This window comes from Molossus molossus, unplaced genomic scaffold (assembly GCF_014108415.1).
Source record: "Molossus molossus isolate mMolMol1 unplaced genomic scaffold, mMolMol1.p scaffold_m16_p_20, whole genome shotgun sequence".
NCBI classification, from domain to species: Eukaryota; Metazoa; Chordata; class Mammalia; order Chiroptera; family Molossidae; genus Molossus; species Molossus molossus.
This window is the reverse complement of record NW_023425356.1, coordinates 23,555,111-23,574,754: the sequence shown is the minus strand read 5'-3', so window position 1 is coordinate 23,574,754 and position 19,644 is coordinate 23,555,111. Positions and strand designations below refer to the sequence as shown.

The following is a 19,644-nucleotide window of genomic DNA, read 5'->3' as shown; positions in this document are numbered from 1 at the left end:
GCATCATCCCATTCCTCAATATACTTTTTTCCTATGGACATTGGGTAGTTATACTAAGCAATTTAAAGTTATCTTGGATGAAACACTCTTGATTAAACATTACATACACCTATAGTAGGAGTATTCCATGATTTTACTGAAAAACTGGATTTTATTCATGTTTTGGATTGTCACCTAAAACTGTTGGTATGAAATAGGACAAGACAGGTTGCTGTTCTTTTGTTTTTTTAAGTGACATACATCTGCAAAAGACAGGAACTTTCATAAAGAATCTAGGTATTGGTCAGTATTTGAAGGTTGGTGCAGGGCTCGCTGTCACTGTCCATGATTCTTTGAGCAACAGGTCGCAGCCAGCCCACCTGGCCACCTGAGAGGCTGCGAGTCCCAGCCCAGCCCCTGCACGCAGCAGCTTAAAGCCTTTCCGCAGCACACATCTGCGCCGCAGAATGGCATTTTCCTGCCTCTAGTCCGTCCTTCTCACAGATCCGGAAAAAGGTTTGGTCTCCTGTGCCTCAATGAATAAGGAGAATGCTTTCCTAAGCGGCTCCAATAACTGAGTGTTCCTTACCATCCTCTACAATAATCACCATCTGCTCTCCCAAATTCCTCTGGAAACAGCACTGTAACCATGTCACCCTGACAGTGATGCTGTAGGGAAGAGGGAGGCTCCTCCTTCCATTTCCTGCTCCCTGTGCCCACTCCTGCAACCCGGTGCATGGCCCACGCAGCCTGGCCACCACGGGGGACATCTGTTTCCTGTTCCCTTTCTGCAAGACAGAGACCAACCTCAAAAAAGATCCCCAAAGAGACAGCATGTAGGTTCAGCCCTACAGCTTTCCTCTCCCCGAGATGGGGTTGGGAGGCGCACAGTGGGGCCTCACACTTCAACTTTCAGTCTGAGTTACACAATTTCCAGGCTTCCCTGCAGTGTCCTCCTCCTGAGCCCCGAGCTGTTTACACAGTTACTCTTATCCACAGAGCAGCCTCACGATGGCTTTCCTCTGTCTAGAACATGTAGGATGGCTGTGGTCCAAGTTTGTGCTACCAAGACCCTTCACCACAGGGGGCTGATATAGGCTATCTGATGATCAAGAGTGCAGGGTTGCCTTTGTGATCTGTTAACACCCCCCAGTCCAATAAACAGTCTCCTGGTGAATAACGGCCCTTCCTTTTCCTTCCCCACAGGTCCGTCAGCCGGTGGTGCTGGTAAACATGGCAGAGACACCCACACCCCTTCCAGAAACCCCAGGGCTCACTTTGGGAAATACTTTCATAACTAGTGTCTTTTGAGAAACTGCTACTTATTTCTTAAACTAATCTGATTTTATCCAAAGGTAATAGCATCCTGCATTAAGGGGAGGTCCACTCCAAAATGGTCCCACTTAACTTTAAACCCATCTTTCCTCCCTCTTTTCCCCTCACTAATCAGGCAAATATTTCCTTTAAATGACCCAGGTGCCCAAAGCATAATTACATCTCAAGCGTAGTTTTAGAAATTATTTATTTCACTTACAAATTTCACTTTAAATGCAAAATAGCTGATAAAAAGAAAGAAAGAAAAAAACATTGAACAACACATTATACTGACCCTTTGCCCCATATACAGACATCAGCATTTGGTATTTGCTTATAGGTAATTAGGTAAAAAAATAAAAACAAACTTAAAGCTATTATTTCTCTCCAAAAGAAAAAGTTGAGGTATTTATTTAACAGATGTGTGCTCTCCACCTAAAAATGGTTTCTCTCTGAATTAACACTCTTGCTGTATGCTGTCCCAAGCCTTTCCTTTAAAGCAGACCTTCGTTTGAGCCTACATTCATAAAACTGACAATGTTCCTTAATAATTATTAAGGTGGCAAAATAATATTGAATGTCAACCATAATGGAAAAAAATAAAATAAAAATTAGCAAATTAAAAAAAATCAGTAAGGATGCCATAGAAATGCACCGGGCCACACAGAGGCTATGATGCTGGAAGGACCTTTAGGGGGCGCTCAGGAGTGCCCGGCGCAGAACCCGAGCCAGCTGGCCTCCCAGCCACAGCCCCACCGCCCACATGGGAAAGCCGAGTCCCGTGCTCGTGGTCTGAAGACCAACAGTTGCCCCTGCTTCTCCAGATTAAGATAAATTTCTCACCAGCTCCACCTGGAGCTGGATGCCAGACTCCTCCCCAGCTGAGTCAACCTTAGAGGAGGCACTATAGCTCAGCACCAAAGCAGCAGGGCAAGACATTCCTGAACATTCTACAGGAAACCCACAAACCATGACCACTCTTCCATGCTCCACTGGGCTCTGCTCACCACCAGGTGAGCTCCCAGCCCCGTCCCAGCAGCAGATTCCACGTCTTGGAATGGTGCTTTCTCCCCACAACCCCTCTCCCCAGGAGAGCAGGAAATGAAGAGGACAGAGTGACCCAGTGCCTGGCAGAAACCACAGGGGGGCTCAGGCTCCATCGGAGCAAAGGGCTCTCTTGAGTTACCAGTGGCTTCGTAGACACAGCCACTGCTACCCCCTTGACATTTGAAAACATAGTTTATTAATGCTACAAGAATTAATGACCACTTTAGTTTAGACCTTTAACCAGCATATTTTTTTAACTTCTCCAACCCAGCAGGATAGGTTGTCATGTTAAATATAAACTGTCACCATCCCAACATTTCACATCTGGCTCTGTGGCAGACTGATACACGTATGAGGTGAGTACATCATTGTTGAGGATAAAAGGCAGCATGAGCTGCAGAAACACAGGTAAGAATGACCTGTGGGTAGAAACACAGGTAAGAATGACCTGTGGGTTGAAACACAGGGTCACTGACCATAGATTCAAGGACAGAGAAAGCTTAGGGTGTATACCTGTGTACAACGAGCAAAGCCCACTACCCAGAGAAGACAAATATTTTCCTTCATTTACACTAGCTTATAAAAATGTAAAGGGGAAAAAAAACCCTCTTCAATACAAAAAAAAAAAAAAAAGCAGTTCCGTTACAATAATAATGAAAGCAATAACAATTTGGAGATCAAAGCTGCCTAGCTGTCAGGGATCATGAGCTATCTGGATTTCACATCTTCCACTAGCACGTCTCCTCCGGGCGCTGGTAATACCACATGTGGTTAAAACCTCATAAAGAGTTAAGAACCGTGGGCAGAATCACCCTTTCTCATGCAGAGTCTCATTTTTTATATTTCCCTGTCACAGCATTTTTGCTGTTCTCAAAGAAACTATAGAAGAAGAAGAAGAAGAAAAAAAAAAAAAAAATACCACCACCTGCCTGGCTTCTGTCAACTTAAGAGAGTTGCCTAAAGCAGCAACAGGGCCTGAAACTTGACAAAGCCAGCAATGAAAATCACTACTTGCCCAAGATAGTAACAGTGTGAACCCAGCAAAGAGTAAGTAAAACACGGTCATCTTCATTCACCCTTTGCCACCTGTCTGGTGCTAGTGGTTGTTTTTCTAAAAGGTAGACTACTAGAAAAGCTTGTGGTCTGGTAAATTTCTAGACCATGGTTACACAACTGATTTTAATCACAGCTTCATTTTGGGACACCCCATGATAACTTGAGAGTACTTGTCTGGCTAACCACTCTCATCACTGAATTTTCAAAGCCCAGACAGAAAAGTGAGCTGAAGTGGGTTCATCTCCAAGTCACAGCTAGAGGGTTATCTGGAGCTTCAATACTAGCTGAACTGAATCAAATTCAAGGAACTAAATAAAAAGAGGAAGGCACTAAGGGGATTTTTTTTCTGAATCTCCCTCCCTCTGATAACCGGGCTTCATGGCTATCAGGGGTGGCATTTTCACCTGACCCTGCTTGGTAGTCTTGGGAGGCCAGCTTCCCAGCATCACCACCAAAAGCAGGACACTGTCCTTCACAGCCGCTAGGGGGAGCAGTAACAAGCTGTTTTTTCCCCTAAATTAGAGAAGCAGGCTTTTTTTTTTTTTTTCACTTTTTAAGACAAAAACAAAATTTAGAATGAAACCAGAGTGTCTTCTCTAATCGGGGAAAATAATGTTTTCTCCTCCTCCTTTTTCACTTGACTCAGTTTTGTGCCAAACAAAATGATTGTGCTTCTCCCCCAAGTTCTTTATATACTGAACCTCAGCTAATACGGGCTCTTCCCCCCTCTCAAGAAAAAAGTCAGCAGTTCTTTAAAAAACAAATTAAAATACATTCTTGCCGTCTTTTCTTCTGTCTTTTCACATAAATGTTGTCTTCCCTCCTTATTCAGGCTCAGGTGAAAACAAAGTAAACAAGGCTGGAGTCAAACATTTCGATCTCACCAATGACAGGAGCCCTCCCCCATGCCAGTTCTCCTTTTGGGGGGGCGGGGGACAGGAGGAAGGAGAAGATGGGTTTCCAGAGGCTCCGTGTCACTCGGCTCCGTTATTATGAGTAGAGAGCCTGTCCCCACATTCCTACTTCTTCTGCTTCTCTCCTCCCGAGTCCTGGGATCCAGAGAGGGAAACTAAGTCCCAGCAGGTGCTTCTGGATTCAGCAGGTGCCTAGGGTTAAGCTTTCACATTTAGCAAAATGCTAATGAGGAACTAATTGCAACTCCGCTTCAAAGCACCTGGTCCTGAGACAGCATCTACCTTCGCCGTCAGTCAGCTGTCTTCCCAGCGTGGGGAGAAAGGCAGTGGACAGCCTCCCCAGCCTGGGAGACTGAGGACAAGCCTTCCTCACGCCTAGGAAAATTGAATTTTGAAGGCACTTGGGTTTCAAGAGCTTGAGCTAGAAGATGAAACGGTGCAGTGGGCCAGGAGACAGGCGGCGGGGCGGGCTCTTTGGCTGGAAATCCACCCCACGTCCTGAGGGTGCAGCTTGCGGAGCTGTGTCAGGTGTGCAAGCAGCCGGCAGCTTGTCCACACGAAGTCCAGGGTCCGAGGCCTCTGCAGCACCCGGCTTTGCCCACCTGAGTGTCCAGTGGACTCTTGACACCGCTCTCTGCCCAGGGCCGTTAAGCAAGGCTTCAGGGAAGAGTGGTTCAAAAACGCGCCCACCTCCTCCTTCTGAGCAGGCGCAGCAAACCCGTGTGCACCCAGACTGGCCTCCTGAGAGGCCCCTCTGTAACAGTGAAGCCCGAGGCCCCACGTACCTGAGATGAGCTGAGATGATGGCCAGAAGCCAGCTGTGCTTTGTCATCCACACAGGGCGGCAGGTCTGCCACTCCAGCCTGCCAGGACCACCAGCCAGCTACTGGGGGAAGAAGTAGTCTCTGTTGCTGATGTCATAAGGGCTCTGTGGTCCTCCGGCATCTGGTCGGCTGTGCCTCGAGGTATTGTCCGATCCAAAGCTGCTGGGGGACGCTGGTGGGGAGATGAGGGGAACAAGCACGGGGGTGGGCTTGGGCCTCTCAGGGACAAGCTGTCCCAAAGAATAGGGTGGGTGCATGCTCGCCTTGCCTTCTTTCAGAGCCTGCAGCTTCCACGTTTTCTTTAACCTTCACAGACACACAAAGACAAACCACACAGATGCTTAGTTCCCTCTGTGATGCACCAGAGTGAAAAACACCCACAGCTGACCACGCTGAGGGCCTGGCAGTCCCGCCTTTCAGCTCAAAAGAGTAATAACTATTTATTCCATCACCTGTTGTTTTTGTTTTGTTTGTTTGTCCTCACCCAAGGACATTTTTGCATTTATCTTCAGATAGAGCAGGAGGGAGAGAGGGAGGTAGAGAGAGAGAAACATCGATGTGAGAGAGACACATCGACTGGCTGCCACCCACACTACCCTGGCTGGGGCCGGGGATGGGGACAAACTGCAACTGAGGTACGTGCCCTTAGCAGGAACCAAACCCGGGACTCTCCAGTCCGCGGGTTGACGCTCTAACCGCTGAGCCAAACCTGCCAGGGCCCATCGCCTGTTTTTTATCACCAGGAATTACACAATAATCTGAGAAGTTGGGAGTGTAAAAAACATCCCAAGAGAATACATATGTATTGTTTACAAATTTACAAATGGAGAGCCTGAGGCACACATGGCCGTGAGTGTCCCGTTATAGCACTGAGAACTTTGTTCTCTTACAGAGGCTGGCCATAGGTACACATCATCAGCCCCAAATCCATTTACTTAAATGAGACATAGTATGGCTGGTGTGGCTCTGTGGATTGAACGTCGTCCCAAGCACCAAGAGGTCGCTGGTTCGATTTCTAGTCAGGGCACATGCCTGGGTTGCAGACTCAATTCCCAGTAGCAGGCATGCGGGAGGCAGCCAATCGATGTTTCTCTCTCTCTCCCTCTCCCTTCCTCTCTCTCTAAAAGCAATAAAAACATTTTTGAGAGGGAAGGATGGAGGGGGAGAGAAAGAGGGAGAGGGATAGAGCCCTGGCCTGTTTTGCTCAGTGGTTAGAGCATTAGCCCTCAGACCAAAGGGTCTCAGGATCAATTCCTGGTCAAGGGCACATACCTGAGTTACAGGTTTGATCCCTAGCCCAGGTCAGGGCCATGCAGGGGGCAACCAATCAATCTGTCTCTCTCACATCAATGTTTTTCTCTCTCACTCTATCTTCCTTCCACACTATCTAAAAATCAATGGAAAAAAATATCCTCCGATGAAGGTTAATAAAGACAGAGTATTCTTTCAGTGGGGAAGGAAAATGGGCCTCTCGGGAAATTAAGGCTGGCAGGAGGCAAATCATTTGCAACTGCCATTTAACAGCAGGAAAAGGGCCACACTGCTCCCTGAACAGCCTTCTGTTCCTCCTGCTTCCGACATCCCCATCCTCCTCAATTGTCCCTACGCCTCTCGGTCCACGCCCACCACTCTGGTGAGTTCTCAGAGCCTCAGCCGTGGGCACCACTTGGGCACAAGTGACTCATCTGACAGGAAAGTGGATGTTAAACAGGAAGGAGAGATAGACATCTCTCTGATCACAGCTTCGTTCACCCTGCACTGCTCTGGGCCCAGGGCCATGGCTCAGTAACTGAGAAAAGTCACCTGACAGCCCAAGAAAGATGAAGTGGTGATAGCAATCTTCAAAGGCGCAGCCAGGTCTCCTTCCTGCAGGGGCTCTTTGACTGTGAGACTGTGCAGGGCAACTCTCCTCCCTCCTGCTCCCACGGTGTCAGCTACTGACATACTGCTGACCAGCCCAGTGGGAGCGAGGGGGTCTCCCTTAGTCCCACCATGTCAGCCACTCCGGGAAGGGCTGGGAGGCAGGAGGGGAAATCAAATCAAAAACAAGGCTTGGGGATTTTCCTTAGGTTTCTTTTATATCGACAGGCTATTCCTGTCCTTCTTACGATCAATAATTGATAGTTGGCTCCAAATCTTCTACTGGCACTTAGCGTGTCACCCAAAGGGGATAAACAACCTATAGAATATTGCCGAGGACTTCACCAGGCAGGCGGGAGACAGGAAGGGCGCACAGCTAGATCTCACTGGAGCTATGCTGGGTCCTTGGCTGGAATTATCTGCCTGCCTGAGAAGACGGAAGACAAAGTCATTACACTCTGGATTCCAAAATATTCAGTCGCTCTGGCCCAGGAATTCCATTTCTGGGAATATGCCCTAAGGAAAAAACCTAGCTGTGAAAAAAACTTTATGCACAAAGATGTTTAACACTGTTTTTGTTTTGTTTTTCAATCCTCACCCGAGGACATTTTTGCATTTATCTTCGGATAGAGCGGGAGGGAGAAAAGGAGGAAGAGAGAGAGAGAGAAACATGGATGTGAGAGAGACACATTGAGTGGCTGCCACCCACATGACCCCAAGGCCAGGGACAAACTGCAACCAAGGTGCATGCCCTTAGCAGGGACGGAACCTGGGACTCTCCGGTCCCCGGGCCGACGCTCTGATTGCTGAGCAAAACCGGCCAGGGCAACACTGCTTTTAATAGAAGCAAAACAACAACCCAAATGCCCAATAATAGGCTGGTTCAGTGAACTTGCGGACATTTGCCTAATGAAAGAATCCTCAGCTAAAGAAAGCGAGGCTTACAAAGAATTTGTGATAATGTGGAAAATGCTTATGTTATAATTAATACTAAAAAGGCAGGAACCAGAGTTATAGATACACAATGATCATGGCTACATAAAAGCAAACAAGAAACTATGCAGAGGAAAGAGACTCAGGAAATTCATTAACTATAAAGTGTTCTTGATCTGGGTACTGACTGCATGGGTGTGTTCACCTTGTGAAAATTCATGTACACTTACAACGCGTAAACTTTTCTGTATGTTTCTTAGACTTCAATCACATTTATATTTTAAAAATTAATAGTGGCAAATGGATAAACACATTGTATTTCTATATGAGTATGTTTCCAATAAAAAGGAAGGAACTAAAAAAAATTAACAGTGGTTGTCTTTGCATAATGTAGATTTTTCTTCTTTCGGGTTGTGTGTTAACATTTAGCAAATTGCCAGTATTTAGCAAATAATTATTTATCACAATTTTTCAAAGTCTCTATTGATAGTCCTGGCCGGTTTGGCTCAGCGGTTGGAGCATCGACCTGCGGACCGGAGAGTCCCGGGTTTGATTCCCGCTAAGGGCACGTGACTCGGTTGCAGTTTGTCCCTGGCCCCGATTGGGGTTGTGTGGGAGGCAACCACTCAATGTGTCTCTCTCACATCGATGTTTCTCTCTCTTCTCCCCTCTCTTCCTCCTGCTCTATCTGAAGCTAAATGCAAAAAAAAAATGTCCTCAGGTGAGGATAAAAATTGATGTTATTTAACCAAAATGGAAAGCAATATCTATATTCAGCTTTTTTTAAAGCAACGGCATAGGTAACTGAGAAAAATAGGCTTTCCTTCTTTTGAAATATTTTGAGAAGTAAGTGAAACACTTTCTAAAAATCACTAAGCTCAAGGAAGCTCTGAGGGCGTGGGGCAGACAGACAAGGGCTGTACTGTCAGACCTCACGCATCGCAGCCTCTCCTTTTATCTAGTTTACATATTTGGGCTTCAGAATATTTGTTTAAAGAAAAGGTTGTAGCCTGGCCAGTGTGGCTCAGTGTCTGAGGACCGTCTCATGGACTGAGAGGTCCCAGTTCAATTCCTTGTCAGGGTACATGCCCAGGTTGCAGGCTCGATCCCCAGTAGGGGGAATGCAGGAAGCAGCCGATCAATGTTTCTCTCTCTCCCTTCCTCTCTCTCAAAAATCAATAAAAACATATATTTTTTAAGTTGTTTAAATAGCCCTGGCCAGTTTGGCTCAGCGGTTAGAGTGTCAGCCTGCGGTCCGGAGAGACCTGGGTTCAGTTCCCGCTAAGGGCACGTACCTCGGTTGCAGTTTGTCCCCAGTCCTGGTTGGTCGTGCGGGTGGCAGCCACTCGATGTGTCCCTTTCACGTCAATGTCTGTCTGTCTCTCTCTCTCTCTCTCCCTCCCTCCCTCCCTCCCTCCCGCTCTGTCTGAACCAAAAATGGAAAAATGTCCTCGGGTGAGGATATAAAAAAAAAGTTGTTTAAATAAAGAAAAGGTTATATAGCTGAAAAAAAGTTGTTTTTGTTTTGTTTTCTTTTTATTGGTTTTAAAGAGAGAGGAAGGGAGAGGGAGAGAGAGAAACATTGATGAGAGAGAACATCGATTGGTGGCCTCCTGCATGTCCCCCACTGGGGATTTGGCCCACAACCTGGGCATGTGCCCTGACTGGGAATCGAACTGGTGACCTCTTGGTGCATGGGTCGATGCTCAACCACTGAGCCACACTGCCTGGGCTGAAAGAAAGTTTTGAAAACATTCATCATAACTCTCACTTTTTAGAAAATAAGATATAAAACCTAGGTAGAGGAAGTGACCCCACCCCAAGGCCACAGGGTCACCCACTGCACCCGGCCCCTTCCATGGCCCAGGGTGCCACGAGGGTTCCTCTGGCCCCACCATGAAGGTGGGAGAGTCTGCAATTTTTAAATATTGAAATGAGACAACATTCAATACCAAAGCCTCTAAATCACAGGCATGTACACATAGGAAGTCCTCACCTAATAGTGTCAGTCCATTCTAATAAATGCACAGAAAATAATTCTCTGCTCTGAGAATCCTATTTTCCCAGTTCAGCATAATATGAAGAGAGAAAAGTGGTGGGACCAGGGGAGTGGGGTGGGAGAACCAGCTCCTGGAAGTCATAACATCCACTTAAGGAGATGGCCCACCTTTCTGAACGGCACACTTACACTTTCATAAATTATCACTGATATTAGTGGAAAATACTACACTTTACTTGAAACACCAAATAATGTATTAAAAAGAAAAGTATGGTATCATGGACTGTGAGGATGGACTTTAACCGCCTCTCACATTCTGCCTATTGTAACATGGCCATCCAAACAGTCACTGTGGTTCAACCATTTTGGAACCTCGGACTCTTGACATAGGGACTTCAGGAATAGAGGGGATTTTTATCACTTAAAATAAATTTGCCTTATGGCCCTAGCTGGTATGGCTCAGTGGGTTGGGTGTCATATGGTACACCAAAAGGTTGCCTGTTCAATTCCCAGTCAGGGCACATGCCCAGGTTGCAAGTTCAATCCCCAGTAGGGGGTGTGATTAACCGCCCACCAGGAAGGTGTTACTTGTAAATGGTGCCATTGGCCCATGGTGGGCTGATAGGACCAACCGCGTCCACCTCTTAGCTGACAGCAGGCTAGCGTGATTGGCTGAGACTCTCAGGACGTGGGTTCTAGTCCTGGCTCTGCTAATAACAAACTGTGTCCTTAGGCAAGTCACCTTACCTCTTGCGGCTGTTTCCTCATTTGTAAAATTAAAGAATTTGACTAAATGACTTCAAATGCCCTATCCAAAGAGCATGAATTTTGGATTTCAATCTTGGCCTTACCATTACTAGCTGTAATCACTCCACCTCTTTCAGCTTTAGCCTCTTCATCTGTCAAGTGAAAATCATGATATTTACTCTACGGGGTCTGTGGCAGGTTATGAAAAAGGCCTGTTGAAGCCCTAATAAGGTAAAAATATAAATAGAATACAAAAGTGTGTGCCTGGGGCAAGGAATCCCTTAGAAGGCAGCAGCAGAAGATCCCTGAATGCTGGCATTGCCCCTCTCTGGCCCCAAGGCATAAAAGACAGTGTGCCCTGGCCAGTTTGGCTCAATGGTTAGGGGGTCAGCCCATGGACCAAAGGGTCGTGGGTTTGATTCCCAATCAAGGGCACATACCTGAGTTGCAGGTTCGATCCCCGGCCTCGGTCAAGATCATTTGGGAGGCAACCAATCAATGTGTCTCTCTCATATCGATGTTTCTCTCTCTCCCTTTCCCCCTCCTTCCCTTCCATTCTATCTAAAAATCAATGGAAAAATATCTTCAGGTGAGGATTAACAAAAAAATAATAATATAACTTAAAAAAAAAAAAAGACAGTGAATTCTCAGCTTCTCCAAGGAGCTACCTCCACTCATCAGGAACTTTATCTTCTGCACACCCTTTGGACAATTTGCTCACCACTTCATTGTGAATCAAAGTGAAAACACTGAGTTGTCATCTTGTTCATCTTTTAGCTCAGACCACCTTGTGGTCAAGCAATTTCAGGATCACTGTGAGGACCCAATGAGCTAACATGTGGAAATCTCTCTGCCAAGGCTTTACCCTTTCTTCCCTTTAAACACCTTCCAACACCACCTCCCAAAATCACCAACTAAAGTCTTCTGAAAGTTACACACGAGGTAAGAGAAAGGAAGGACACAGAAGTTTCTCCTCCATTCCACTATCATTATAATTAACCACCACCCAAAGTCAGGGCACAGCCTGACTTCTTGTAGGGCTTAAGCATGTGCAAAAGAGCAACTTGCTGCAGTAAAATCATGCACATTGGAAGTTTTCTTCATTGCCCGTTCATTGGGAGCACTGTTAGTTGATTTCTGCAAGCTTGAAAGTGAATGACAAAACCACACAGAGGGAGATTGGGATGAAATGGGTATGGTGCCATAGCGGCCAGGGTGCCAGCTCAGCCTGTTTCCTAACCATGGCCAGAGCATTCAAAGGTGACCCTCCAGCCCGGCCGGTTTTGGCTTAGTGTCGGCCCGCGGTCCCGAGAGACCCAGGTTCGGTTCCCGCTAAGGGCACGTACCTCGGTTGCAGTTTGTCCCTGGCCCTGGTTGAGTCGTGCGGGTGGCAGGCACTCGATGTGTCCCTTTCATGTCGATGTTTCTCTCTCTCTCTCTCTCCCTCCCACTCTATCTGAACAAAAAAATGGGAAAATGTCCTCGAGTGAGAATAAAAAAAAAAGGTGACCCTCTAGGTTTGCTTGTTTTGAGACATGGAATATTCCCAAGGAGGTCTGAGCAGGCACCTGAGATTTATTTACCTGTGTATATACTGGTGTTTCTCACATGGTACTTTAATTATTTTCGTATGTGGCTTTTGGAAAAGAAAGGTCATATTCATCTTGCTATCCCAGAACCTAGGTTTTTCTTCAGTGCCTAACACTCTCCTGCTGGTTTCCACAACCAGGTGTTCCTGGCGCTTCTCCTACTAGCCCCTCCTCAGCCCCTCCCAGCCCCTCCTCAGCCCCTCCTCCCAGCCCCTCCTCCGCCCCTCCTAGCCCCTCCTCAGCCCCTCCTCCACCCCTCCCAGCCCCTCCTCAGCCCCTCCCAGCTCCTCCTCCCAGCCCCTCCTCCTCTCCATAGCCGTCAATGTCAGACCCCTGGAATTCCACAGGGTACTGTCACTGGCCTTGTTCCATCCTCTGCCATGGCTCCAACTACCATCTGCAAGCAGCAATGACCAGAACTGTCTTCCAAATATGTCCACCTGGGATTTCCACAGGCACCTCAAACTCAGTGGTCCCAAACTAGAATCATCATTTTTCACTCAAATGTCCTTCCTCCAGTATTTCCTAATGTAGTGCATGACCCCACCATCTGCCCAATCGCCAAAGCCAGACACTTGAGGGTCAGACTGGACTCCTCCCTCTCCTTCCTTCTCCTCATCTAAGGTCACCTAACCTTGTCAGTCCGACCTCTGAAATACATCTTGAATTATTCGGGGCTCTCCAATTCATTGCCACCATGCCAGCACGGGCAGCGCTAGCTAGATAAGAAATATGAGAACACCCGAGGGCCACCCCAGGACCCATCTCACCTCAGGACAATGCAAATGCAGAGGAGCGATGCGAAGGCCAGGCTTCCTCCAGCCACCAGGAAGGTGTACAGAGGTACTGGAGAAACTTGATCTAGAGGGGAAAAAAGAAGAGGAACAGACGGAAGAGAAAAAAATAAACCACTCAGTGGGTGCTATCAAAAGTCTCAAAGGAACCTCACCCTGGAGGAGGAACCAGCTCTGCTAACCAGCAGGCCACCTGCCAACTTTCTGGCCAAAGCCAGTCTAGAAGAATCACTCCCAGCAGAGTGTGACAGACCAGGATTCTGCCACTTGGCAGAACATGATAGAGATACACCCCAAACTCAGAGCTTCCGAGCACTGTGGCCAGCCACAGACTCCCACTCCCTTTCAGAGTGGCTTTTCTAGTGGTATGCAGCCTGCCCCCATAGGCACAGGTGGGGGCAAGAAACAGAAAGTTTTGGGGACCTCAATGATGACAGCTCCATTGAGGATGATGCCAGGAAGACTTAGGTGCTTTAAATCAAGTATTTGGGTGCAGTGTTCTCCATGGGGCATCGTCTCTTGCCTGTCTCCCCACTTGGTACTCAAGCCCCAGCCATAGGGTCTTGATTCGCTCTTCCACATGCCAAGTTCTCTCCCATCCCAGGGCTCTCTGCATGTTCTCACATCTCTCCCAGAAAGCTCTTCCCCCCTCCGCTGCACCCCTTTTCTGTCCAGTCCCTACTTGGCCTTTGAGACCCAGATGAGATGAGGACATGTCCTCTGAGCCATGACCCCACTCCAAGCTGGGTAAGTGCCCCCCCTGGTTACTTCTCCAGCTCCACCTTCCGTCTGAGCCCCCTGAAAGTGGGGACCACGTGTCCTTTTCACTGTTCCTCCCAGCTGCTCACACGGTGCCTGGCACAGAGCACGCTTACCAGAATATTTCTTTAAATGAATGAAAGAACAAGCTTCACAGGCAACCATGTTCTGCCAGAGAGAGACCTGGTCTGGACAACAGTACCTCTGAGGAAAACCATCCTTCTCTCCCACTGAGCATCCAGACACTGGCAGCTGTGTGGACTCAGAATTAGGGCTTTTCTGCCCCAAATGGCACCCACTGCTGAAGAAAATGTTGCCTGCCAGTCATCACTTCAAGTGCCCACTGGATGCAAGCTTTTCTATGAGTGGTAGTGGGCACTGACTATAAAGACAGGTCTCTCCAAGTATGTCCTGCATCTCTGGGCAGAGACATGTTTAATGGAAGCAGTACGCTTGGCTTACTCACTTACTAGTCAGCTCATCACCTTTTGCATTTGTTCCTGCCTTCGTTCAACAAATACAGGATGTGGCAAAAGGAGGTTTGCAGTTCAAGTATGCACAACACAGAATTTATTCTTGTATTATTATTAATGGTGGTATTATTTGCATTACAACTGTAAACCTACTGTTTTTTGAGTGCCTATCATGTGCCGGGCTTTGTTCTAGGCCGCAGGGAGACACAGAAAGGGATGACAGAAAAGCTCCTGCCTTCCCAGATCTCACCTGCTAATCAAGGGAAACAGACAAACAAATAAGTATGTAATATGGGCAATGATGAAAAATAAAGCACAGAAAGGGGAGAGAGTGTCAGTGGGGTTGCGGGGGGGGGGGGGGCGCTCGGTCAGACGAGTGGTCAGAAAAGGCCTCCCTGAGAAGGCAGGCTTTGAACAGACACCTGGATGTATAAAGGAGCTGTCCAAGTGGAGGTCGGGGAAAGAGTATCCAGGCAGAGTAAGTAGCAGATGCAAACATCCTGAGGTAGATCGTGTATGGAAGAGCAAGGAGGGTGGAGTAAGTGAGAGGAAGAATGGAAGAGGCAAGGTCTAAAGATGAGGCCTGACCCCATAGAGACTTGGGCCTTCGATAAGACTTTGGCTTTTACTCTAGGGGAGGTGCTATGAGCCAGGGAGAGCTTGGGTTTTTGTTGTAAGAGTTGTTCTGGTTGCTGGTTGGAAGAGTCTGTTGCAGACCAACAGGCAGCTCCTAAGGTCCTGCAGGATGAAGGACAGCAGGGGCTGGACCAGGTGCTGGCAGTGGAGATAGTGAGAAGTGGTCAGCCTCTGGACATCTCTCATGGGTCAACTGACAGGACTTGCTGGGAGACTGGACATGGGATAAGGGGTAGAAGAGGCCTGATCCCCAGAGCCCAAGCAACCCAAAGAATGTAGTGCCCATTACTGAGATGAGGAGGTTGGAGAAGAAAAGATTTGGGTTGGAGAAGTAGAGAGGCATCGAGCATTTCGGACATGAGTGTGCAGTTTCTAGTAGGTATCCAAGTAGACATGTCAGCTAGGCAATGGACACGTGAACCTGAGTCGTGGTGGAAAGGTAAGGGATGGAGATATAAATTTGGGAGTCATCAGCTCATAGATAGTCTTTAGAGACATGGGGCTAAATGAGATCACTGGTAAGAGTAGATAGAGGGTCCCTTCTCCACAGTAACCCTTGAACTGCTGCCCCAACCTCCTGCCATCCCACCTATATTATTCAAGGTTCCTTAAAAATGGCACCTCCTCCTTCAACTTTCTGTGATTCCCCCAATGGCACATGTTCTCTCGAGTCTCTAAATTCCACTTACTTTACCTATGCTTCCCTTCTGCCCGGCATCACACTCTGCTCTGTTACAGTTACTACTTGACTTCGTCAGAGCCTGGCCAGTGGACCGCAGACTCCTGGAGAGCAGGGGTGAGTTCCGTTCCCTCTGTGTCCCAAGCCAGGCTGAGCTTAGCCCCAGGTCCGCCCTAGATGCACCGCATGGGGTAGGGCTTTGCAACCAAGATGACACAGCTCAGGCAGCCAGCATCAGGTGCGGGCAGGACAGTGAAGCCAAGGGCTTCTTCAGAAAGCCTGACGGCCATCAGATGGACTTGTTCAACTACTGAATCTTCAGAGTCCAGACTCCAAGAGTCCCATACAAATAGTAAAACAAACATAGTGCCTGTGACCTATACAAATATAATAAGCCTTTTTTTTTTTTTTTTTTTTTTTTTAGAGGGAGAGAGAGAGAAATATCTGAAACCTAGGTATGTGCCCTGACTGGGAATCAAACCCAAGCCCGTCCAGTGCACTGGACACGCTCCAGCTAACTGAGCCACACCAGCCACACTATGCCAATGTTGTAAGTTCCTGGTCTTATGGGTGTAGGAAAACAAGAAACACTGAAATCAAGGGCTCTCCAAAGATTTCCCTCCCCATGTGTTCCATTTCAGACTCGTCATTTTGTTTGTAACACATTCATTTGTATTCCGGGCCAATTGTGAAATAGTTCGCTGATTTGTCTCATTCTTCTTGTAGTCCCCTCATAATATCTTAGCTAACAATATCTAACTTGGACAGATAAGGTAATAAAAGAATATTTCTGCCATTGGTCCTTTTCATTAAGCAGGTTGATCCCCTGTCAACATTTCCAAATAAGAAAGGATTTTCTGTAGAGATAAGCCTTTTTTGCCCCTTAGACCATAAGAATACAAAAGTATCCAGTGCTTACCTGGGAAGCTTGTTGTATTTGCAGAATAATCGGGGAGAGTATATTCATTGTCTTCATTAGTAGTATGTGCCTAAAAAAGACATTCCTCACTAAGCCTGTTTCTGCAAATTCCGTCATCATTCAGGACCCAGATCAAGCACCACATCCTCAACCCCCTGCCTGCCCCCCACCAAGCCATTCCTTTCTCTATCTCATGAACCTCTCCAATTCTGCATTATTTGCATCCACACCATGCCTGTTCAAAGTGAGGATTTCTTCCCATCTGTCTCTCCACCAAGAGCTCAAGTTGCCCTTTGGGTCTGGTGCCAGGGCATAGGTACTACCACTTACTAGGAAAATCACAGGCTGGAATCCTGGATCCACCACTTACTAGCTATGTGACCTTGGGCAGATTTCTTAACGCCATGTGGGCGTCAGTTGTCCTTCCTGAATCTCAGTTAATGTAAGGATCAAATGAGATAGCAAATGCAAAGCTCTGAGCCTGGTGCCTTGGCAGGTTCTGAGTGTCAGTTCCCCTACACCTTGTGTTGGGAGCTCTCTGGCCCCAAGGGCCTGGACTTCACCCTGGAGTTGTTTCTGCTGGTCCTGGACAGTCCAGCATTGATGATGGGTAAGGTGCAGGACCCCGGGCTCCTCCTCTGTGCTGCCGGGCTCCAGAGGCACTGAGCCTCCCAGCTTTGCATGTAGGAATTGAGGACCATGGAAGAGAGACAGCTGGGTGGGAAATTGGATTACTCAGGATTTATTTAAGCAGCTCCAGAGGTAATCCTCTTTCCAAATCATTATGACACCAGGAGTCCACAGGGAAGAGCTCGGAGGAACTGAATCAGAGTCTCTGCTAAGCCATTAGGGGTGTCCAAAAGCAGCACCCACTAGACAGAGCAGTTTTGCGAGCCAAGGCCCACACTTCTCCACGCTCCACAGGGCCACAAAAGCCCCAGGAAGAGAGAACCCCTATTATGTCATCTTACAGAGGCTTCAAAACAACACAGAACTTGCCCATGGCCACATTGCTAGTAAGTGGAAGAGCTGGGATTTAAACCAAATTCTGTCTGGTGCCAGACACAATGCTAACCAATAGGCGCTCTTGCCCTGACCCTTTTACAGAACATGAGCTCACCTGCACGGAGGGGGACACCTCCCCCTTGGTCTCAGTTGAAACACTCATGGATTCTGTGGATAGAAGAAGTATCATTACTAATGATTCATGGACCCTGAAGTCCTCTGTCTCATGGGCTGCAGAAGCAGAATCAGGTTCATCACAATGTTATTTAAGAGCATAATGTTGGGCCCTGGCCGGTTTGGCTCAGCGGTTAGAGCATTGGCCTGTGGTCCGGAGAGACCCGGGTTTGGTTCCCACTAAGGGTATGTATCTTGGTTGCAGTTTGTCCCCGGCCCTGGTTGGTCGTGCGGGTGGCAGCTACTCGATGTGTCCCTTTCACGTCGATGTTTCTCTCTCTCTCTCTTCCTCTCCCTCCCACTCTATCTGTACAAAAAATGGAAAAGTGTCCTCGGGTGAGGATAAAATAAATAAATAAATAAAAATAACCAAATATCTAACCATAGCTACCTAAATTATGATATCGCCATATATTGCAATAGTTTCTTTTTTTTAATTGATCTTAGATAGAGGAAGGGAGGGAGAAAGAGAGAGAGAGAGAGAGAAACATTGATGTGAGAGAGAAACATCAATCAGTTGCCTCCCACATGTGCCCTGACTGGGGATTGAACCCCTCAACCTGAGTATGTGCCCTGACTGAGAATGGAGCCCATCACCTTCTGGTGCAGGGGACGACACTCCAACCAACTGAGCCACTCCAGCCAGGGCTACTACAATAGCTTCTTAAACTATTTTAGAAAAATATTGAGGACATGCTATAATGTCATATGAAAAATGCAAGGCAAGAAAAAAATCATATAGTTTGATCCAAAATTCCTAAAGAAACATATTTATATCATTATTCATTGTATATCACATTATATACCATAATATATATTCACACACAGGAAGTAAAAAATTGAAAGGATACACATCATCACGTGTAAACACTATTAACACTTTAATTATGATGACGATAACACTACTGTTAAGAAATTAAATCCTAAGAGTTCTTATCACAAGGGGAAATGTTTTCCTATTTTCTTTTCTCCTTTCTTTTTGTTGTATCTGCATAGGAAGAAGGATGTTAGCTAAACCTATTTCACAAAGTGTGTAAGTCAAACCATTATGCTGTATTCCTTAAACATATATAGTGATGGATGTTCATTATTTCGCAGTTAAACTGGAAAAAATAAATAAAAAATAAGTCTGACCAGTGTGGCTCCGTGGTTGACCATCGACCCATGCACCAAGAGGTTGCTGGTTCGATTCCTGGTCAGGACACATGCCCAGGTTGTGGGCCAAATCCCCAGTGGGGGCATGCAGGAGGCAGCCAATCGGTGTTCTTTCTCATTGATGTTTCTATCTCTCTCTCCCTCTCCCTTTCTCTCTCTAAACTCAATAAAGAAAAAAAAAGTTTAATTTCCTTTTATGCACCTTTTGCAATAGAAAATATTTAACATAAACAACAAGTTCTCATCTGCCTAGGTGGATTTAGTACACTTAGCTCAAGAAGGGACAGGGACCCAGGCACCTCACAAGCTCCCTCCCCCTCCCTGGGAACAGTGTTTCTGCAGAAACCTCCAAGGCAGCACAAGGCCAGGAATCAAAGCAAGAGTGTGACCTGAGGCCAGACTCAGCAGCAAACATGGGCCCAAGGGACCAGGAACTGGCAGTGGGTAGGATGTTCTGAAATTTAAAGTATTTTCTTTCTTTCTTTTTTTTTGAATCCTCACTCGAGGGTATTTTTCCCATTGATTTTTAGAGAGTGGAGGAGGGGGAGAGGAGAGAGGAAAACATCGGTGTGAGAGTGACACATGGATTGGTTGCCTCCCGAACAAGCACCGACCAGGGTCGGGGATCAACCTGCAACCCAGGTGCGTGCCCTTGACTGGGAATCAAACCCGAGACCCTTCAGTCTGCAGGGTGACACTCTAACCACTGAGCCACATCGGCCAGAGTTTAAAGTATTTTCTTTTTGGTTTATCATTTCTGTCAAGAAGTTTAAAATACCACAGAAATG

The 19,644-nt window shown here is 47.1% G+C and overlaps 1 protein-coding gene across 3 annotated transcripts in view; it reads right to left on the bottom strand.

The window, feature by feature from the left end:
- Window positions 1–533: 533 nt before the first annotated feature.
- The window catches only part of IL6R (interleukin 6 receptor), a 52,196-nt gene continuing 33,085 nt past the window's right edge, over window positions 534–19,644 (bottom strand). The window contains exons 7-11 of one of the 3 annotated variants that reach the window (XM_036272186.1): window positions 17,643–17,695; window positions 16,523–16,592; window positions 13,033–13,123; window positions 10,778–10,825; window positions 5,395–5,440 (exon numbers count right to left, since the gene is read on the bottom strand). In XM_036272186.1, the coding sequence (XP_036128079.1) occupies window positions 10,822–10,825; window positions 13,033–13,123; window positions 16,523–16,592; window positions 17,643–17,695 (218 nt within the window). In that variant the 3' untranslated portion in view covers window positions 5,395–5,440; window positions 10,778–10,821. Of the gene's footprint in view, window positions 5,441–10,777; window positions 10,826–13,032; window positions 13,124–16,522; window positions 16,593–17,642; window positions 17,696–19,644 lie in introns of all 3 variants that reach the window. The other 2 variants (XM_036272183.1, XM_036272184.1) reach the window with 2 other exon arrangements.